Source organism: Podarcis pityusensis (assembly GCF_964106645.2).
Source record: "Podarcis pityusensis genome assembly, chromosome: 3".
NCBI classification, from domain to species: domain Eukaryota; kingdom Metazoa; phylum Chordata; class Lepidosauria; order Squamata; family Lacertidae; genus Podarcis; species Podarcis pityusensis.
The window spans coordinates 51,494,294-51,515,484 of NC_138026.1; the positions used below are offsets into that span (position 1 = coordinate 51,494,294).

The following is a 21,191-nucleotide window of genomic DNA, read 5'->3' on the forward strand; positions in this document are numbered from 1 at the left end:
TTTTAGTTTAGCATTCCTGAGCACACTTTCATGGAATAAACTCCTACTAAAAATAAATTGGGTGCACTTGCAAATAGAGAAGTTTATTATCATTATGCAAAAGGGTGAAGTAAACAGCACATCTGAAGATAACTGAGGCTTGTCAGCACTGGCTATGCTTAAATTGCAGCTATGTGTTCTGTACCTTGCACCAGATAATTTCTTTTATAAACAGCAGTGGTGAAGGAAGACACTAATTCTCTGGAACTTTAATTCTCTAATAAAGGCATTTTGCCTTGTGGGGGGAAAAGAGTGGAAAGAACATGCTTTTGTTTAATGGGTTAAGTACCAAAAAGTGTATACCCATAAGTAAAAAGGACTAAACAAATAGTTTTCACACTTCTCTTCATTAGGAGTTCTGCTTTATAATGCCATTATAAAATACAGTGTGTTGCATACTTCACAAACTTAGTAGAATCAGAAGATTTAGGCTTTTACATTCAGTTTTTGTTTTTTTGTTTACAACTGTCTAAGGAAATTACATTTTTTATTTTAAAACCTAGTTCATATCAGTGCAATGTTTCTTGACCAACCTATAAATTGGTTTTGTGGGTGGGGTAATGAGAGTGTGGTTGTATTATTCTGTTGGCTTTAAATGTGCTGTGACTCATCTGAACTCTTCATAAGCTAATGGTCATACATTCTGTATTATTCTTCCATCTTTAATATTTTTTCCTTCAACAACATATCTTTATTTATTTCTTAAACCATTTTTCATTGTGTGAAATAATAGTATCTGGTCACTCTCTCCCCCTTATTTTTTTCTTGATAACACTTGGGAAATCTTAGATCTTTATTTTCTACATTTTCTACATATTTTTCTTTGTACACATTTATAGTTCTTTTAGTTCTTTGTCTTTGGGTGGGATCTGATTATTTCATACTCAGAGTAGACCCTTTGACATGAACTTTCCCCGCAATGAATTTTTATTGATTTTCCAGTAATTACCATAACACAGCATAACAACAACTTTAAATTATCCAGTATTACAGTCTATGAGTCTTCATATGCCATCACATTGCCAACTATCAGCTCTGATAGTACTTATTGCCTGTAAACTGGCAGACCTCATACAGTATTTTGCCAGTTTACAGATAATGATCCACAGTTACATGTGGCTTGATGGACGGCAGTCTAGAAATATAACAGCAGACCACAACTTCCTCTGTTTCCAGTTGTCTGTATTTTTGTCATGTTAATCTCTTTCAGAAGTAACCAATTGACCTTTCAGGCAACTTTAAAAATATGACTGAGAGCATCATGAAGAAAAATCCGTTTTATGATTAGGAAAGGTAGATTTTCTTGTTGAATTCATGCCATCTTTTTGTTTCTGAACAGTTGCACCATGTGAAGGAACGTATTGGTGAACATGTTCCAGATGAGACGCTTCTGCTTTGCCTTGGCATTACTTCAGGAGTTGGTCGATTGATCTTTGGCAGAATTGCAGACTATATTCCGGGTGCAAGAAAGGTTTATCTACAGGTACACCAAATACATAACAACCCTGATAAGATTAGAAATTGTAATTGTTTTTAGATTGCAGCTGATACTATGTAATATTTATATTGTACTTTGTAATTTTGTTTTGTGATTTATTTTTATCTTATGTATTTTATATACAGTACTCCACCAGTAATTGGCTCTAAACAAATGGGCACCACTTAATGGTAGGGGCTAAATGTGTGGCTTGGACCCATGTAGTCAGGACCAACCAGCTATGATCCGGTGCAGGGCATGCTGAGGTCTGCCTTTGTGAAAAATCTTATCAGACAGGAAGCCTGTTGGATCAGAGGGAGACTAACAGGATGTAACAATAGTTTCTCTTGAAGTTTGGCTCCCACAGAGAACTTAAATCAAAATGCAAAGAAGGATATCTTTATGTTCAAGACTCAGCAGGGCTACTTGCTGGAGATGGTATCCAAGTAAATCCTTTTGTTCTGTCTATCAGGGTCTAAGTAAATATTTCCTCACCTGTATGATTAGGAAGGGGTGCATATGAGTGATTCACAGGACTTTGCAGATATCAGGAAGGGAAGCTAACTGCATTCTTCTTTGAAGTTTCAATGTTAGGAAACGACAAGTCTGAGCAGAGAGAGATTAACTCCAGTGTGATTGACTCTGCTTAATAGAAATATTGAAATTCAATATCCTAATATTAGCACAACACAGAATTTTGAATCTGGTCTTTTAAGCATATATTTGAGAGAAGGTACTATTGAAACACATTGAATTGGCCAGTAAGTTGTTAGTGATTTAAAAATTGCACATGAAACCTTTCACCATACTTGGCCTGACAGATTACCAAGCTTGCAAGATTATACCATGGATTGAATGTTGAAATTGGTCTGGCGTGTGTGAGTTCAGTGATGATGATGATGATGATGATAATCCTTCCATGCTTTGTGAATGCTGTTACAGTAAACATGCACTATATCTAGTCCCCAGCAGAGTGAAGTAAATTCTAGAGAGGATTGCCTTGATACAAGGTTCAGTTTCACTGTTGTTGTTTTCCCTTATTAAATAAGACTTATTTAAAAACATTTGCTCTAGTACTAGAGATGGGAAGTACACAACTGGCAAAAAAAAATTCTCCTCACTCCAAAAGTTTATAAATTGGCAGGTCACTGCTGCAGATGAGAGGTGTTTAGTTGTTGCTGATTGCTACTTTTTCTGGTTTATTCGTAAATAACTACATGGACATTGCCACACTTGTGATAGTGTGAAACACAATAAAATATTTATGACATAACAAAATTAAACTTTTAACTAGGTGGTGTACATGTTGGGAAGAGTCTCAGAAAATGTTCCGTAGGTGCCCATGGCATGCAAATAGCCTCTCCAAATGGTGGGGAAATGCAATATCCTTGCAATTATTTTGTTCTAAGAAATTATTTCTTTAAAATATTTTTTGTATCAAATGCAAAATCATTATCCAAGGCAGTTTACAAAATGAAACGAAAACTATTACATAAAACAATTATTATAAATTGGAGCATTCCAAATGAAAATGAATGGAAAATAAATGGAAGTGCTCCCTTTATTGCAAGGTTTCAAAAACCTTTCCCCGAATAAATGTAGTTTTAATTGCTTAACCACAACAAAATCTGGAATGGCTTCATAATATTTAGTACCCTGAAACCTGCCCCTTTATTCTGATTTTACAATTACACTTTCCTTTACCAATATGTAGGTGATTTCATTTTTCTTCATTGGCCTGATGTCTATGATGATTCCATTATGCGACTCCTTTGGAAGTCTCATTGCTGTCTGCCTCTTCATGGGTCTTTTTGATGGCTGCTTCATTAGCATTATGGCACCAATTGCCTTTGAGCTAGTTGGTGCACAGTATGTTTCTCAGGCAATTGGATTCCTCTTGGGCTTCATGTCTGTTCCAATGATAGTTGGTCCACCTGTTGCAGGTAGGCAGAATTTTTTTGTTTCTAATCTGTGTAGGAAGCATGTGAAAGTAGTAATTGCTTTCAAAGTGTAGAATTGTGTGGTTTTTTTCCCTTCGTTTGTATAATTGTGTAACTTTCTCAAGAGATTTCAGATCAGTACTATTTTTTCCATTAACAATGTTGCTTCTTATAACATACTGAAGTTGAGGTCTGCATGTGTTGTATTCAGGTCTGTTACTTTGTCACAGAATACTGAATACTATTTTCTTTTTCCTCAGGAATACTTAAAGATCACCTGGGTACTTATGATGTAGCATTCTACCTAGCAGGAGTTCCCCCAATGATCGGAGGAGCTGTATTGTGTTTCATCCCATGGGTGCATGAAAAGAAGAAACCCAAAGAAAAAGCTAGTCCTATGGATGGGAAAACTATGGAGAAAATGCTGGAAATCAAAAGCACCTCAGAGCCAGACTCATATGAAAAACCCAGAAAAGAATCAGAGTCCGTTATTTAATGGCCGATATTTTTCTTACCAGATTGAATTTATTTTTATAAGAACTAGGTTAGCTTTCTGTTTATGAATTGAATGTACCGTATGATTGTACTTCAAAAGCAAAGCCACAATGAGAGCTATCAAAGTAGTAAAGGTTAAAACAAAATGGTTAATAGCTAAAAATGCCTTTCACCCATTTTTATATAGTCTCAAAACACACTTCCACATACTACATGGAGCTTTTTGTCATCAGAATACATGCTAGTGAGGGCGTGTGTCAGGAGAATTTAAAACAAACACATATGACTGCATTTCTGGAACTCAAGAAATGTCTCCCTTCTACTAACTAATCCTTTCATAATGCATCCAGCAACTTCATGATTCACCTAATGGTGGAATGGCATGCACCTGGAATTATTAGTAACATCCTAATGTTCTTAAAGCTACTATTTTTAATCTTTAAAAAGATCTGTGGGGTTTGCAATGTGGATTCACAGCTTTTTAGATCCTCTTAAAAAAATCTATGCAGATTTTGGCATGCCTAAGACCACTGATTTCAGTGGGTTTAAGAATGTCTAATGCTGTGTAAGATTGCAGCTTTAGCTTTTAATCCCCAGGAAACCATTGCAGTAAACTATGAAAATGTATTTTCATAATGCAATAGTGACAATTTAACTTTTGCTTAACTCTGCAGTGGAATCCTTCTTGCATTTCTTCATTTATTTGCTTCATGTATTTTAAAGGTGGGTGGCATCATGGTAACCTTATAACTCTTTATTTCTTAAATAATTTAAACTGCTGAGCTAGTGATAAGCTAATTCTTCATGTGTACGTGAAAAACACGGTTCTTACATCATCTTTCTTAATAGGTTACTAGTAATTATAAAATCACATATACTGAATGAAATCCAACGGGTTTTGCTCTGCTGCTGGAAGCCATCCATCAGTAGAATGGGTAGGGGGTCAATTTATTTTATTTATTTATTAAATCTGTATACTGCCCTATACTGGATGGCAGTTCACAACATAAAATTACAATATAAAAAACACAAAATACATGATAAAAATATAAACAGAAACAAACCAATAATCCTCCCTTCCACTACACATTTAAAAGGGTATTGAATGTCATTCAGCCAGAGGCCTGGTTGAAGAGGAATGTTTTCACCTGGTGCCCAAAGGTGTATAATGAAGGTGCCTTCCTGGGGAGAGCATTCCACAAACGGGGAGCAGTATATGGCAATTCCTTCTTTGTAATTCAGCACTCAATAATCTTTTATTGGGGTATCCTCCAGAGCAAATCTGGCCAGGATGCAAGGGGAAGAAAAATTGCCAGATTTTGGCGAGGGGATTCAGGGGTAGTTGCCAAAAAAATTCCCTACCTCAGATTTGATAGGTACATTTCATTAGTGCAGCGACACCCATTGGATTCCATCCTATATTATATAGTGTAGTGAGGCAACTGTTTTCCATCAGATTTGTCTATTTTCATTATTTAACCCAAAGTGTAGTAATACTGCTTGTGATTTCTTTTGATGGATCAGTTCAAATCAAGGGGCATACTTAAGATTTCACTAACATTCTGGTTTCAATCCTACTATGCATCTGATTCCTTCTGTTGCAGTATCAAGAGATATACAAAGCAACATAGCCCATATATGGAGGCAAGATTCTGCTTCTCTTTGGTACTTAACAACAGGTATGAGAAGAAAGTAATGAAATCAAGATGGATGGGGAGACCATTTACTCCTCCAAGTTTCAAACCACAAGCTGTACCTTTCTGAATGTCCCAAAAACCTCTGACACCTTGCATTTGCCTTCTGTGGTCTATATACCCGCTTTCTTTCAAAATATATACCCCAGTGGGGTAGAAACACCAGCCTTTGGATCTGAAACAGAGCTTCAGTCTCTAGTTGCATGGTCTCTAAAAGACATTCTGCCAAAATAATTTCATTCTCTTTCTAGCTCCTTAAAGATCAGGGCTAAAAATTGGTGTTGCTTGCTCACTATGGGATCATGGAAAAACTATGGAGTAGAAACAATAGGAAACTGCCCTCAACTACTTCTTCCAAGGAGATTTGGAGATTGGATTAGATTCACAGTGTCCATGTGAGGTCTTGGGAGGACCTAAGAGGCTTGTAGAAGGGGTATGTGTATGCTCAGAGGTGGTGTTCTTGATAAAGTGCCTTCATATTGCTTGATCATGTTAAAAACTTGCTAAGACTTAACAAGATGTTGCTGCTACTTCTCAGATACTGAGGTATGCACACGGGGAAGGAATTTCTCTCTTGAGAGAATCTCTCTTCCAGAAGCAGCAAGAAGAGGGAAGGGAGAACAAGGGGGCAATAGCATAATATTGTGCACATTAAGGTAGGGAATTGCACACTTTATAGAGCATCTGCATGTTGTCATTGTTATGTTCCTGTTTTCCTGAAGCAGGTCTATCATTTCTCAAATCACAAAACAACTCTTCTTTCCTTTCCAAGAGGTGTGGTTTTGACCCTTGCAGTTGCATATTGGATGGGTAAATACTTTGCCACACAGCAAACCTTCCCTATTACCTGTCTATTTGGGAACAGTTTGTCTGAAAGTCCACTGATATTCCTTAGCCTTCATGATTTGAAAGAAGAGACCTTTGTAAGTCTCAGGAAGCATGCTGGGAGTTGAGTAATACAAAACTGTATGCAAGTCTCCAGAGATTCCCCCCTCCTCCTTCTAATGTCATTGTGCCTTCCCCGACTATGCAAAGTACAAATAGAAGAAGGGAGATTTTTGTGGAGGACAAATGCTCAAAATAAAATACTGTAGCAAGACGAATGAACTAGCTTGTTCCAGTGTGTCTAGATCTGCACAATTATATAGAGATTTATATCATCTCTGTGTCCATGCACAAATATTATTTAAATAGACTGTAGCAAAACAAAATTGTTTTGACTAAAAACACATTTTATTCTACAAAGAGCATGCAGTGTTTTACTACTGGTATCTAATACAATATCTGTATGTATAACAATGCACATGACAATGTTTAAAAATCTATCGTCAATCGGTCAATTTATCACATGTATATGTTTAAAGTGATTGATACCAGATGAACCGTTTATTCACTGAAGGTTATTTAAAAAAAAACAGAAAAAAAGAAACCCCAAATCCTTGTAAAGGAACAAGCAACAGTATTTTTAAAAAGTTTAATCTGTGCTTGTTCTGTCTCATCTTTACAATATTAACCAAAGTTTTTCTAAAAGCACAGATTTTATTAAATAATTCTCAAGCTTTGCTTTTAACATGACTAAGGCAGGGACTATTAATGTTAGAAAATGGATAGTTGCAATGTAACTTTAAAAATTGCAAAACTTGTTCCTGCACTTCAGTAGCCCCTCCATTGCCCCTCAGGTCTGCTCTACACAATTTTTATGTACAATGCGAAATCTGAAGGTGTGGTCATGGAAGTGGAGTGGCAAATGGCACATCCATGTGTCTTACAATAAACACACACTTTTTTATTTGGTGCAAATAATATTACAGTATTCATAAATGGAACCAAACTCCTCTTGGCCCTATTACTGCTGGTGGAGGGGTGGGAGTCATAGCCTTTGATGTTTTCGTTACTGCTGTGTAACCCATGTGAATGTAAAAAAAAGTTCACCTTTTACTATGTGAACAAAGCTTTCTATCTGAGAAAAAAGTTTTCTTGCAGCATAAGTTAATCCCATGAAAAACAAGCATTTTTTGAACTGGCATGTTGTTATTTCTACACACACACACACACACGGAAGTGGCTTATCTATGCAAATCCTACACACATTTACTTGGGTGTATCACATTGGACACAATGGGACATGCTTCTGACTAGAAGGCAGAAAAAGGCCGACCTCACTTCTAATTTACTGTGCTATATCTTCTAAAAGATTCATTTTAATGTGCTGATGTTGCACTCTGCAATAATTAGCTCTTGGATCCCTTCTTTGATTTAAAATGTATACTGTGTGACATGAAAAAGTGTGCAGAATTCTATAAACTGTTTATAATTGTGCCTTGCTCCATCTCAAGAATGCAGCACCACAGTGGTTGAAAATAAAGACGTCATAAATAGTAATGGTACAGAATGTACATCCTGTGTAACTAAATGGATACATTTGTTACTTGTACTTGTTTACATTTAGATACATTTGTTACTTGTACATTTGTTACTTGTACTTGTTTACAAGATAAGGGCAGTACCAAGAAAGTGAGAGCATCAGTAACTACGTCTTTTGACATTTTACCTTATCAGTGGAATGCAATAAACTGACTTGCAAAGTACCCAGTCATAATTCTTTAGAAGAGTAACCTTGATTCTTAACATATTTGTAGTTCTACCTCCTCCACTTATACAATAAACAGTTTTCAAGGAAACCTTTTTAGTTATTACCCAATCTGAAAACATTTATAAAAATTTCCAACTTTTACTTCTAGCCATATTCCTATTACCAACATTCTAGCTGCATAAAACAAAAAAACTGCTTATGTCCGAAGTACAAATATCTATCAGCTTTATCTCACTTTTCTTAATAGCTTAGCCCCATGTATCTGAGGCTTTTTCTCTTATCTGTGCTTCTCTGTGCATGTGCCATGCTTAAGGAGGGTGGTGACAGCAAAGGTTTAATAACCCTGTCTCAAATATTAAAAACCCATTGCCAACTATTTAGTTGTATTATATATTTTGTTACCTCCTTGAAAAAGTAGGGTGGTGAATTTTCTGCCTTGTCAAAATGCAAATGGGCATCTATACCCAGATAGCCGATCAGCAGAGGTCACAGTGGGCAGGGTGGAAATTCAAACTACTCAGCCCCACCTCCTAGCAAGGTGCTATATGAACAGGGTTCTCCTAAGCCACTCTCCGCCCCAGCCCCCCAGCTATTGAGAAAATATATATACCAGCCTACCGAAACGATAAAATAAAAAGAGTAGATAAATAAAACAGTACATTTAAATATCCAGAATACAATAAATACATTGTTACCGTCATTTAAAATAGCAAGTCACCTCTTGAACAGGGTAACACTCAGGACTCCAAATAGGTCCGAGTAAACAACTCGAGTTTTTAGGAGATGGAGCATCATTGCGAAATCTCCTTTGGAAGGGTATTGCAGAGGGTTGGGGCTACGACAGAAAAGGCCTGCTTCAGAGAGTTTTTGTATAAGGGGTACTTGCAGTGGCAAGACACTTTCTAACCACTTAAAGACAACCCCCATACACTACATTTTCCACACGCAGTAAGATCCGAGTTATAAAAAGCATCAAGTCCTGTTTGAGTGGATGGTCACATCGTTACGCAGCCACAACCATAGGAAATGTTTGACTTTCTCCGTTGCTTTCTCCCCTTCTTTTTTCTTTTTTAATTTCAAGTTTACATACCAGTACAAGGAATTACCAATTTCTTTCTATGGCGAAAGGGAGCTTTCACTCCCGTCCCTGTAAAAAGGCAGCGGGGAGGCGGAGGACCCCCAAAATGCACAAGAAATCAGTTTCCCGGCAACGGAACGGTCCCTTTAGCCTTTTCCTCTCTCTGTCCCCTTCAACATGTTCGTTCCCTTAGCAGCACTTCGGCAACAGCCGGCAAGCCCAGATCTACAAAATACAGTAACGAGCAAACGGCAGGTAGCGACCCGGCCACCCTTTTTCACCTGGCGGGAAACCGCTTCCGTAAAGCAGGCGACCTAACAGGGAAGCTCGAAAAGCACATTTGAGCGACGTTAGCCAATGCGAGCACTTGAACGGCCTTCGCGGAAATAAACAGGAACGAGCGGGCATACAGCTGAGGAGGGCCTACTTCCCGGGGCATTCTGGGAGTTGTAGTTTTTAACAGGAGGTGCCGCCTGGTCCTCCGGCCTTCTCCGCGCAACGTGCGGAAGCCACGTGTGCGTCGCGGGGTCACGTGGCCCGGCGCTTGCCGTAGCTGCTCCCGGCTGTAGGGATGGCGGGCGCTGCCGAGAGGAAGAAGCAGGTTCGCTTCGCTCGTCTGGAGGAGGAGGATGAAGGCGGAGGAGCAGGAGGCGGCAGCCGCCGCGAGGCAGAGAGTGAGTCGATGGCAGCGGCAGGAGGGGCGCCTTCGGAGGAGCCACTGGGGGGCTCTGCTGCGCGGCTCGCCCTTCAGCCGCTGGTCGTGGTGGCCGAGGGCGGCCGAAGAAGCCGGGCTGGAGGCGGCGGCGGCGACAGCGCCGCAAAGCGGGAAGCGGCTGTGGCGGCGGCTCCGCGGCGGGCGCTGAAATGGTGCACTTCGGCGGCTCTATGCGCCGCTTTCCTGGGCCTGGTAAGCGCGCGCACGTTTGTGTCACTCAGCGTTTCGGGGGGTGGGCGTGTGTCACTCAAAGTTTCCAGAGTTTCTTCTCTCTCCCCCCCGCCCGGTTGTCCGTTCGAGGCGCCCTCGCAATTCCCTCGCAATGCTGCCGAAGGCCCTCAGACCACGGAGGAGCCGAAGGAACTTCAGGACGGGACTCGGCACGTTCCGGTCCTTGACACGGGGAGAAATGTGGCGTCACCGCCAGTACATGCGTAAAAACAAGTACACGTGTGTGTGAGAGCGAGCGAGCGAGCTGAAGGATGGAGGGATTTGCGGGGCGCCTATCTTCCCTCGGACTTCTCCAAGAAACAAACAGATACCTTTTCTTTAATTGAATTATTATTATTATTATTATTATTTGAATTAGTGCACTGTTCTCCTCAAGTACTTGAAATACAGAGCGTTAGCGTGGCCTTCCCAGGGATGTGGATTAGAGTTCTCACTCACTGCAGCCAAGCAAAGATTTGCAGGTGGTTGTGGCCCAAAACACCTGGAAGGCTCTAGGATGCTGAAGGATATTATAGTGAATTATCCACTCCTGTGTAGTGCAGCTGCGGTCCCAAAATAGAAGCCCTCAGTTTGTTAGGTTTAGATCCTGCCTTTTGCCAGGATAGCCTTAAGATAGCCTGCAATATATATTTTTAACCATATAAATTAAATAGCTCAGACCAGCAGCAGCACCAGCAGAAAAATCCATGTAAAAAGGAGAAGTATATTTGTAGGGTCAAAGGATGAAGATATTGTTGCCTATTGCATGAAACCACCTAGTGGTTTCTGAGGATTTTGAGTCAGGTGTCGCCAATGCATATGCTGATGTTGCTCTGCTGTTTTTGTGGTTAAGGTGGGAGAGTGGAAGTGCTAAATTGTTGTTTGGGCTTGGTAATGGATTAATAAATTTAAGATCAATCTCAGCAAAATGGAGGTGCTGTTGGTAGGTGATTCTTCTGTTTCAGACATGGTGTTCAACCTATTGAAGGTGGGGTTATTTGTCTAGCATGTAGTTTCTTTCTTAAACTACTCTTGCACTGAAATAATCACAATGTACTTGCTGCTTTTGACGATTATCTGGAAACCACAGTTAGTTCACAATATAGCTGTTTGGGATGGTTTCATGAGCATTTAATTGATCTTAAAACTGCTTTTGATCTTATTCCTAAAAAAAAAATTAATGGGAGAATAAGTATTTGTATTCTGTGGATAAGATACTTCTTTAAAAATTTGAATTGCGAGTAATAATCTCCCATTATCCCACTAATACCAGTTGCTCTTACTTCTGGATAAGTGTGCTTAGGATTGCAAGGAGTGGTTGTCACCTACTGACTTATTTTTTATGTCAAGTTTATTAATAACAGAAAGTATGTTTGATTTGCACTTCACATTGATATTTATTTATTTCCAGGGTATGGCCATTGCTATCCTAGGGCCCACATTTGAAGACCTGGCTGCAAATGTGAATAAAAATGTCAGTCAAATTTCTTATATTTTTGTGGGCCGTTCATCGGGGTACTTTGGTGGTTCTCTGATTGGTGGTATACTTTTTGATTGCATGAATGCCCAACTTCTCTTGGGTAAGTACACAGGGAATAATACTGATTTTTATATCATTGCCCTGATTCACAAAAGTTGGATGGGCAATTGCATAGTCAAAAATGTAAGGGCACAAATACGTATGTCACAAGCTGTTCATGCAGTCCAACCTGAGGGGAAATGGAGTGGATTAAGTTTCTCTTGCTCCCACAGCCCATTCCCCAGGCTGTTTGATACTTTCTTTGCACTGTTGAAGCAAGTCATTCAGTTTTTTTAAAATGGCTTGACTCTTCAGCAGTGAGAATTCAATGGAATTCAGCTTTATGGGTAGCTTCCTTGCATGTTAATAACTTTTTTTTAGATTGCTGCTTCAATATGCAATCAACCCTTTGGAGTCTTAAGACTTTAGTACTATTCCCACTTACCTGGGAGAAACACACACTGAGTAGACAAGTATATGTCTAAGGAGACATGTTTAAGATTATACCTCGTGCATGCTTTTGATGTCTGAATATAAAACTAGCATACAGGGTATTTTGTGTGACTAATGTCTTATGTTTATTACTTAAATCTAATTTAAATATTTTCCTGGAATTAAAAAATTCCAGAATAAACTTAGATATTATTATATTATTAGATATTATTAAATTATTATAAATTGTAGCTTTTAAAAAGTGCAATATGAAATGGTGTGTTTAATTATTTCTCCCTTATAGGATTTTCTATGCTGGGTACAGCTCTGGGTCTTTATGTCATCCCCTGGTGCAATAAAGCACTTCTGTTAACATTCATGATGTCTGTCATTGGGTTTGCAATGGGAGTCCTTGATACAGGTAATAAAACCACAACACTTGTTTCATGATATTCATCCTGTTTGGAATGATTCAGTTAGGATTATGTTGAATCTCTTAATTTAAAATGGCTTACAAGTTTTAAATCAAAAATATCAATATAAAGAAATATAGTACAGTATATAAAAATCTACAGTAAAAAGGTAAACAGCAGTTGACAGAGCACTCAGCAAAGCTTAAAAAGACCGGGAAACCAACTAATGCTGATGCTAAGCCGGCTTCTTTGTGAAGAGCATTTTATAACTGGAGCACCACACCTGAAAACCCTCCGTCTCGAAGTTGCTGCCTTCTGGTGGTGGCAATCAGAGAAGGCCATTGGCAGAAGATCTTAGAGCAATGGGAGGTTGATATGGCAGAAGGTGCCTTTGATAATCTTCAGGGTTGATTGACTGTGTGTGATTCTGGATAGAAGAGGTGTAGGGATCAAAAGAGCAAAAGTGTTTTTTGGGAGAGCAGCACAATCAAGTCAACTGTTGAGACGGTCTTGAACTGAAGCAGAAATAACACGAAAGTGAAGAGAGATGCTTACTTTGAAGAAAACTACTGCTTTAGTGGTCATGGAAGGGGTAAGAGATACCATGCGGGGGAAGATGGAGTATGCACAGTGTTGAAGAAGCTATGGTGATGATCAAACAGATGAGGCAGCAAAGAGCTTAGAGACAGAACAGTTTCTATTGAAGATCAAGAGAGTATCCAAGGCAGTGAATGGTGCAGTTAATTCAAAGGTGAAGGTCAAAGGAACACAGCAGAGGCGGTGTTAGAAACTCAGATATATAAGCTAGGAGCCAAAAGGCTTCTTAAACCAAGATTGCAGTCACCAAAACAGAATGTCTAGTTGCCATTTTTGGGCAAGACTACTCTAAGGTCTTATTTTCAAATGATGGACTGACTGATTGATTCTCAGTTAAACATCTGGGTAGTTCAGTTGACAGCCTTGAGCTAGGTTCATAATACTTTGAGAACTTAAAGAAGAAAAGCCACTTGATCCAGGGACAGTTCACATATATATTGGCCTATTCTGACTTCTTTTTCTTAATACAGACCATTCATAACGTAGGAATATTCTTCACAACTGTGAGCAGGGCAGTGGGGTAGGGTAAGTGAAGACAAGCTACAACAATTAACTATAACATCCTTCACTGCTCCTGCTCAGGCCGCACAGAAAAAGCATTTCGGTTGTCATGTGTATTAAAGGAGATGGATGGGAATATTGTCAAATAGGAAGAAGGTGAGCCAAGGATTTTGATCTGAAATGATTATTGAGAAGGATCAAGGAGTGATAAAGGGAAGCGGAATGGAGTGGTAATGGAGAACCGTATCATACAGAAGTATGGATTTTGGAGGTTGAAAAACAGTGAGATGGGTGTGGTTGTGGTCAGGCACTGCGATTAGCAGGGAGAAGGCCAATGCTAATGCAGCCACAGGAAAGAGGTGAGCACCTGAAGGAGAGACCGCTGAAGGAGAGGGCAGCAGCAGTGTCAATGCAGGTGGTAGTGTGTCAGATTTTGGTGAGTGCAAGTTGCTGGAGGGTTTAAGAGAAGAAAGGATTGTGAAAGATAAATGATTTCTGAGTGAGGGAGCAGCAGTTCCAGAGGGAGGATGAAAATAGGAGTGGGAAGCAGTGAATGGGAGACGGCAAGTGAATGCCACAATGCTGGAGGAAGCCACTAGAGCTCCGGAGCCAAGAAAAGGCGCTGAAGGAGAAATGGAAAATGACATTGGTAGAGCAGTGAGGGTCATAAAATGCATCTCTGGCAGGTAATCTTGTTGTCTTCAATGATGGGTTGTTTCTATGGTGTAATGCTGGTAAGAGGGTCAAGCAGGTGTGATATCTTGCCTAGTAATGTATTTGCATCTTTCGGTTGCAAACATAGTGCTTTCCTTTGAAAAAGAAGTTTAGTCCTCAGTAGCACTTGGAGCCAAGGAAGAAAGAAGACTGTCAAGACAACAGGGTTGTTGTTTTTTATGTTGGCAGGCCTGTGCACTTGTTAAACAATTTCTTAAGGCAGTCATTTTAATCATTGATTTTAATTTTTTTATATTGCTGTACACCGCCCGCCCTGGTATTTTACGAGAGTATGGGATATAAATCCTTATCAGTAAGCAAACCTTTGACCTTTGAAGTGTCACTGTCAAGCTAGAGGAAACTTTCTGTGTTTCTGTGAATAGAGGCCGTTGAACACCTCCTGCTATTTATTCATAATATTATCAAAACTGTGTTTTCAGCAGGAACCGTTCGAGAACAATTAGAATTTTATGGGAATGTTCACTTAGTTATTGAAATAATTGTGAAGCTTTATAGTTGACATTGAATATGCTCTGTTAAATTGACCTCATTCTGCATACTAGTGAGCAGATGGATTCCATTTAATTAAGATACTAAACATATTATTGCAAATAGTGCTTGTCACTTGAGAGAACCTGGGTTCTGCCTGTTCAGAATTTTGAAGGAACTCCTTTCTGTCTTACCTCTTATGCTCTCCTCCTCTGTGCTTAATCAATTGGAGGAGGAGTTCATTCACCAACTGGCATGACCTGCATACAGCTGCCAGTTGTCGTCCCCCTGAACCTCCCCCTCACCTGTGATCACTGAGTGAAAGTATGATGTAGGGCTTTGCATGTGTGATTGGGGAAGCAGGGTTATCCTAGTTGCCCTAATCATTTGTTCAGGCCCTGTGTGTTTACAGTTGAATGTGCACAGGGCCCATCAGCAGGGTGGGATTCAGCAGGTACAAGCTTTTCACACACTGAATATGGATTGGGAGTGTGAGAAGAGGGCTTTCAGGAAGACTTGGGATGGAGGAGCTGCTAGTCTATCTGCTTTTCATCATTTCTTCCCCCCTCAACTCGTGAGTAGGGGGGCTCCTTGTGGCTCTTCAGGTGCTGCTGGGTGCTAGTTCTCATCTTCTCTGAATATTGGCCCTCATGACTGTGGCTGATGGGGATTTAAGTCAAGCAGCAACTGGAGGTTCCCACCCTGGGAAAGTACACTGGGAATTGAAAACAGGCTAACTAGCCAGCTCCCCCTTTTCTTTCGTTTGGCTGTAATCCCTTCTAGTTACCTGTGCCTGTTGATGAGGGAGCCTTCAGAATTCTCAGCAGGTGGAGTGAGGTTGCTCTTGAGTGATGATGTGTAGTTCCAAGAAACCAGTCTGAATATGGAAACTATACCCTATATATTTTCTTTACCCCACAGGTGGCAATGTTCTTGCCTTGGACACATGGGGAGAAGAAGCCGGTCCGCATATGCAGGCCTTACACTTCAGTTTTGCTCTGGGTGCTTTTGTGGCTCCCATCCTGGCCAAGATGGCACTCGGTGGCTCCGCTGTTGGTTCTCCGGTTCTGTTGGGTGGTAATGTTGACAATCAGTCTGCCGTGAATTCTCTTCCTGCTGCTACACCAGTCCTGAAACTGCATTTAAGCTTGAACTTTATGTGGTCTTATGTTGTTATAGGCAGTTATCTTTTGTTTGTTGCATTGTTTTTCCTTGTTTTGTGTTTGAAAAGCAGTCCCGTCCGCGACAGGACAAAGGTTTCCACACAGAAATACCAGGTTGCTAAATACCACCGTGCCGTCATATGTCTCCTCTCTGTGTTCTTTTTCTGGTATGTAGGGGCAGAGGTCACTTATGGTTCTTACATTTTTACTTATGCAAAAACCTTCGCTGCCATGAAGGAACATGAAGCAGCTGGGTTGAATTCCCTCTTTTGGGGATCATTTGCAGCTTGCAGGGGACTGGCAATCTGTTTTGCTGCTTGCTCTTACCCTGGAACTATGATCCTTCTGAGTATCATAGGCTCCACTCTGTCATGCCTATTCCTGGCACTGTTCAGTACATACCCAGTCTCTCTGTGGCTTGGCTCTGCAGTATATGGAGCATCCATGGCGACTATCTTCCCTAGCGGCATTTCCTGGATTGAGCAGTATACAACCATCCATGGGAAATCTGCAGCATTATTTGTAATGGGTGCAGCTCTGGGGGAAATGTGTATTCCTGCAGTGGTTGGCTACCTTCAAGGACATTTTCCTGCTATCCCTGTGCTCATGTATTCTGCGTTGGGAGCAGCAGCCATGACATCAGTGCTGTTCCCCGTGATGTATAAATTAGCTACATCACCCTTCGATGCTAAACTGAAGGACGCTGGAGATGGTGAGCTCCAGGAAGCCTTATTGTCCCATTCTCATCTTGAGGATGAGGACGACGACGATGGCAGAGAATGGAATGAAGTAGACTTTGAAGTAATTGAGATGAATGACACTATGAGGAACTCTGTCATAGAAACATCCAAGACGATCGAAGGGGAATCGACACTTGCCACTTCTGGTCACCCTTCTTCAAGAAACATTTTTAATTCTTCTCCTCGGCTTACTGTCGGCTCCCCAAAACATAAGAATTCTAGTAAGAATGACTAAGCCTCTCTTGCTTTAAGAACAAGAGGTTCACCAAACACTTCATTAAAGTGGTAAGAAGCTGGGTTAAATCCTAGTTAAAATTGGTTTTTGGTATAAATGTGTATTTGCAGGTACCAAAAAGGGATGTGATGGTAGTAGAAAAAGCAAACAAAAGCCAGGTTTTCATAAATCCATATTCTAGTGGTTCTTTAGTCAGATGGCGAGCTTACATCTGGGAAGTGTAGTAAAATAATCACGACTGTCTTGATTCATATCTGATTTCTGTACTGAACATTGTAAGCAAGCTTTGACCAAAGGGGGTTGCATTTCATTTGAACCATGGTGTGATACTTAACGAGGTACCTTGTGAGGGCACCAGGGGTAGTCCTCATTCTGTAAATAGTTATCGCTTGTGTTCCTAAGATGTTGATGCCAAGATTTACTCTAATAACAAATATATTTTTTAAAAAGTGAAAAAGTTGTTTTGCGGGTTTTGAATAGTTGTATCTGATTTTTGAAAAGCAGAAGTCTCACATTATGAAAATATTTAATTCTTTAGTACTTACATTATTGGTACAGGCAGTTTTTAATTTGTGTGGAGGTTATGTTCCGGACTTCCGTGCACATCGATGGAGCATGCGTAAGCCTGTTCTGCTCCCATCCCACCCCTTTTTGTGACATCTTTATGTTTTGGGGCTACTTTAGGTTCAGGGCCATGTGGGTGATTGTGTGTCATTCAGACAATCCTAAATTGATCGTTGCCTGTACTTTCTCTGGGAGCAAGCTAAAACCCAGGCACATCTATTTCCCTTTATGTATGAGTAAGCCCTAGCCACCCTATTTCCACTAGCAGAACTTACAAGTCATATCATATTTTATTTTACTGAAAAGCACATGGCAACAGCAATTTGCTAGGTTACTGTAGAAGGGAAATGCTGTAATGTGTAATGGCACTTCATCCAGATCCTTACCCTCAACAATGCCACTTGGTAGAGGTGTTCTTTCTAGAACATGCAGAATGTGGTTTAAAGAACACAACATTGCAAGCACTACTAGAAGAGCACAGGTTGTGCTTTCTTCCCCCACTCCAATCCAGGCATAATTTCTCAACTTATTAGTGTACAGACTGTCCATACCTAAGAAATGCTCTTTTGTAACTGCTGTATAATTGGAATGGTGTTATTTATGACTGTACAATTAAATGGCAAGATTCTGTAGTATGTGGTTTGTTCATGGTGAAATAGAGGAATTGTGGACTGGAACTTGGGAAAGCTAGCATTTTGGCTGTAGACAATGATGCTACCTCAATGGGATGATTTTTAATATTAAAAGCTGAATAAGTGAAGATGTCGGTCTTTTAAAAACTAAGCATTAATATGCAATAAATTGCGGATTAGACTGAATTTGTACACTGTTTCACAATTAGAAATATTACACATGTAAAAGCCAGAGTTACTTGTGTTTCCATTAACTGAATCTCATTAGTAAATTTCTTAACCGTTTGAACTGCCTGAAGTGTGTATATCCAGCTTATAGTTGCCTGTAAGAACTAGGATCCAAAATACTACTTTAGGCATGGATTGAATATGCACAGGGGATTGTTTTCCCCCCTCATTTTGAATGGTGCACCTCATTGCCATAACAAGAACAGGTTTTCCATGCACTATGAAAAGCTGCTGTTGCTGAATTACAGTTTCAAAGTTTCTTTGAAACTGAAGCCATGTGGTTGTGTGGTAGCCTTTTCATTGATGAAAATAGCTTCCGATTGTTGGGTAAAATCAAATCAAGAACATGGTAATAGCTTATGTTTTTCAAGAATTTGTGCTGAGTTGTGGGTGTTGGTTATTACAAGGTCGTATTAAGGATTCTTGCTCTTTCTTGGGGTTCTAAGTATTGTAAATGCTGTAACTCCAAACTCAGTATTTACTTGAGGAATCGGGTCCTTTCCTACAATGCAAATGTTATTCTTGGTATATTTGTGATTGTTCTGTATGAAATGGCATTATGAAATAGACATTTTGACAACTTGTTTTAACTCACATCAATGCTACATTTGCCTTAAATGTTATAGCTCTTATTTGGGTATGATGATTAGTTTTTCTCAAGTGTGTGTCTATTGGTAAGGTAATTTTGTAATGTAAATGCAGCTAGGGAGTTAATTGCTTGTGTTTACAGGGGTATTGGGAAGTCTGATATTTTCTTGAATAAAAATTATTTATTTACCAAAGTGAGCCTTGACCACCATTTCTTAGGGAATCCAATAATCAAGTCCATGAGTAAACAGAGGACATTCATTGTTTCCCTAATGATCGACTTTGCATGTAACTAAGCCATGATTTAAGAAACTACAAATAAATCCTGAGTTGTTTCAGTCAAACCATTGCTTCTTTCTCTCCATAGTTTGGTATGTTTTCCAGGTGCTCCTGCTTGTGGGGTGGCCAAAGGAACTGTGAAAAAGAGTGCCAGGTTCACACATTAGACAAAGCCATGAAAAATTTAGTAAGGTAAGCGATTGTGTAAACAGGTCATTTAACAGTATTCTTTTTCTTTAAAGCTTGCTTTATCCTATGAGAATTTCTTATTTGAGGGATTGTTATACTAAATTGTGACTAAAGGTGGATTTCTCAAGAAAGATGATGGTTTCAACACTAGCTTCAGTTTTTAGGGAATGTCATTTTGGAACTCATTGGCCATTATTGTTAAAGAAAAGCACTACAGCTATATTGAAGTTTAAAAATGCACATACATTTATTTTATTTCACTATGGTTTCCATTAATTTTTAAAACAAAATGATTTTCAATTAAAAAATGCACTGACCACATAATTCCTTTTAATTTTATAGTTATACAAATATTCTAAATACACATTTTCTCAAGATGATGGCAAATAAGATTTAACTGTACAGTACATCATGAAATATTAAGCATATTTAGAAGCAATAGAAATGTCTATACAAAAGCAAAAATGGAATAAAATTTCTTATTTAAAGTATTGCAACAGTCCCACAGGTTTGTAACAAAAATGTCTTTGCACAGTTCTTCACAATGCCCCAATTAATAGCTAAAGCAAGACAGTGATTTTTAGAAAATGTTTCAAAAATGCTACACGCTACTGTTTGCACAGTCTGGTCAAAACAACAAAGCTACTTGGAATCAAGCAAAACTTAGGAGAAATACTCCAACTGATTTTAAAATTGTCCGTATAAAATTCATTGCACATTATTTTTACTCAGTTGTTTGAAAAGTAAAAAAGTCTATTTACAAAATATTCTGCAGTCAAAATTATAAAGTGGATGAGATATCTATAAGTAACATCCTGATACTGACAATTCAATAAAACACAATGACATTTCCCCAAAGATTTTCAGTACTTCAGAAGCCCATTGGGAAAAGGTTTTTATATTGAAATGGATTTACAGGATGTTAACACAGCTATTTCAACATCTGCATTATAAAACAGTATGTTACAAAGGCAGAAGAATGAGGAAAATTGACATTGTAAAAAGTCAGTTATTAATAGATTAACAAGTGTTTTTCAATTTACTTAGGACAAACATTTATTATTTCTCAGAGTAGGTCAACAATGAATGAAAATTCTAGACAAGATGAAATTGAAGGACCATGCATGATAGTTTTAGAATGGTAAACATTAAAAAAAATAGCACCTGCAATCCTGCTATTATTATAGGCAATCTAAAATTGATCAAGTAGCTGGCGAAGATACGGTGCCTTGGATAATTCTCTGCTTACTCTTGAGACCTTGTAAAGTACAGGACAATTCAGTGAAACACAAGGTATCTGTCGCTCCAAGCAGCCTGTACAATTCTTGCATATCTAAAGGTACGTAAAATGGAGTAGTGTAAAATTCACATAAGTAGAAGAATTATAATAATCTTGGCTACAACATTTACTTGGAGGAAGACAGGTGAGATGGGACCAACACTAAAAACAACGTGAGGAGGGTTGTAGGAAATGAATGGGCTTTCAAAAGAGAGCGACGGAAAGGCCAGAATCAACCAACCCCATAAAAACACAGCAGCGATGCCCACGCTACAGGTTGGATCCCCATATGGGAAAGCAGCCTTTTCCTGCATTGCAGGAGGGAGCTCACATTCCACTTGAGAACACATTCACTCAAAGGAAAAAAGTAAGCATAAATAATGGACAA

The 21,191-nt window shown here is 39.3% G+C and overlaps 3 protein-coding genes and 1 long non-coding RNA gene across 4 annotated transcripts in view; 3 read left to right on the forward strand and 1 right to left on the reverse strand.

Annotated features, from left to right (window-relative positions):
• Nucleotides 1-8,233, forward strand: part of SLC16A10 (solute carrier family 16 member 10) — a 41,241-nt gene extending 33,008 nt beyond the window's left edge. Inside the window, exons 4-6 of the mRNA XM_081000404.1 lie at nt 1,379-1,522; nt 3,231-3,459; nt 3,717-8,233. Of these exons, the coding sequence (XP_080856530.1) occupies nt 1,379-1,522; nt 3,231-3,459; nt 3,717-3,952 (609 nt within the window). The 3' untranslated portion in view covers nt 3,953-8,233. The remainder of the gene's footprint in view (nt 1-1,378; nt 1,523-3,230; nt 3,460-3,716) is intronic.
• LOC308474326 lies at nt 1,535-2,942 on the forward strand. Its single transcript, XR_013984661.1, has 2 exons — nt 1,535-2,759; nt 2,811-2,942. It is a non-coding gene; the product is annotated as an uncharacterized lncRNA (long non-coding RNA).
• Nucleotides 8,234-9,792: 1,559 nt separating the features above from the next.
• On the forward strand, nt 9,793-19,250 carry MFSD4B (major facilitator superfamily domain containing 4B). The gene is made up of 4 exons (XM_081000383.1): nt 9,793-10,223; nt 11,653-11,821; nt 12,497-12,613; nt 15,828-19,250. The coding sequence occupies exons 1-4, from the start codon at nt 9,888-9,890 to the stop codon at nt 17,042-17,044; spliced, it is 1,839 nt and encodes a 612-aa protein (XP_080856509.1). The 5' UTR covers nt 9,793-9,887; the 3' UTR covers nt 17,045-19,250.
• Nucleotides 19,251-19,746: 496 nt separating this feature from the next.
• The window catches only part of REV3L (REV3 like, DNA directed polymerase zeta catalytic subunit), a 60,485-nt gene continuing 59,040 nt past the window's right edge, over nt 19,747-21,191 (reverse strand). Inside the window, exon 32 of the mRNA XM_081000367.1 lies at nt 19,747-20,857. Coding sequence (XP_080856493.1) covers nt 20,717-20,857 — 141 coding nt within the window. The 3' untranslated portion in view covers nt 19,747-20,716. The remainder of the gene's footprint in view (nt 20,858-21,191) is intronic.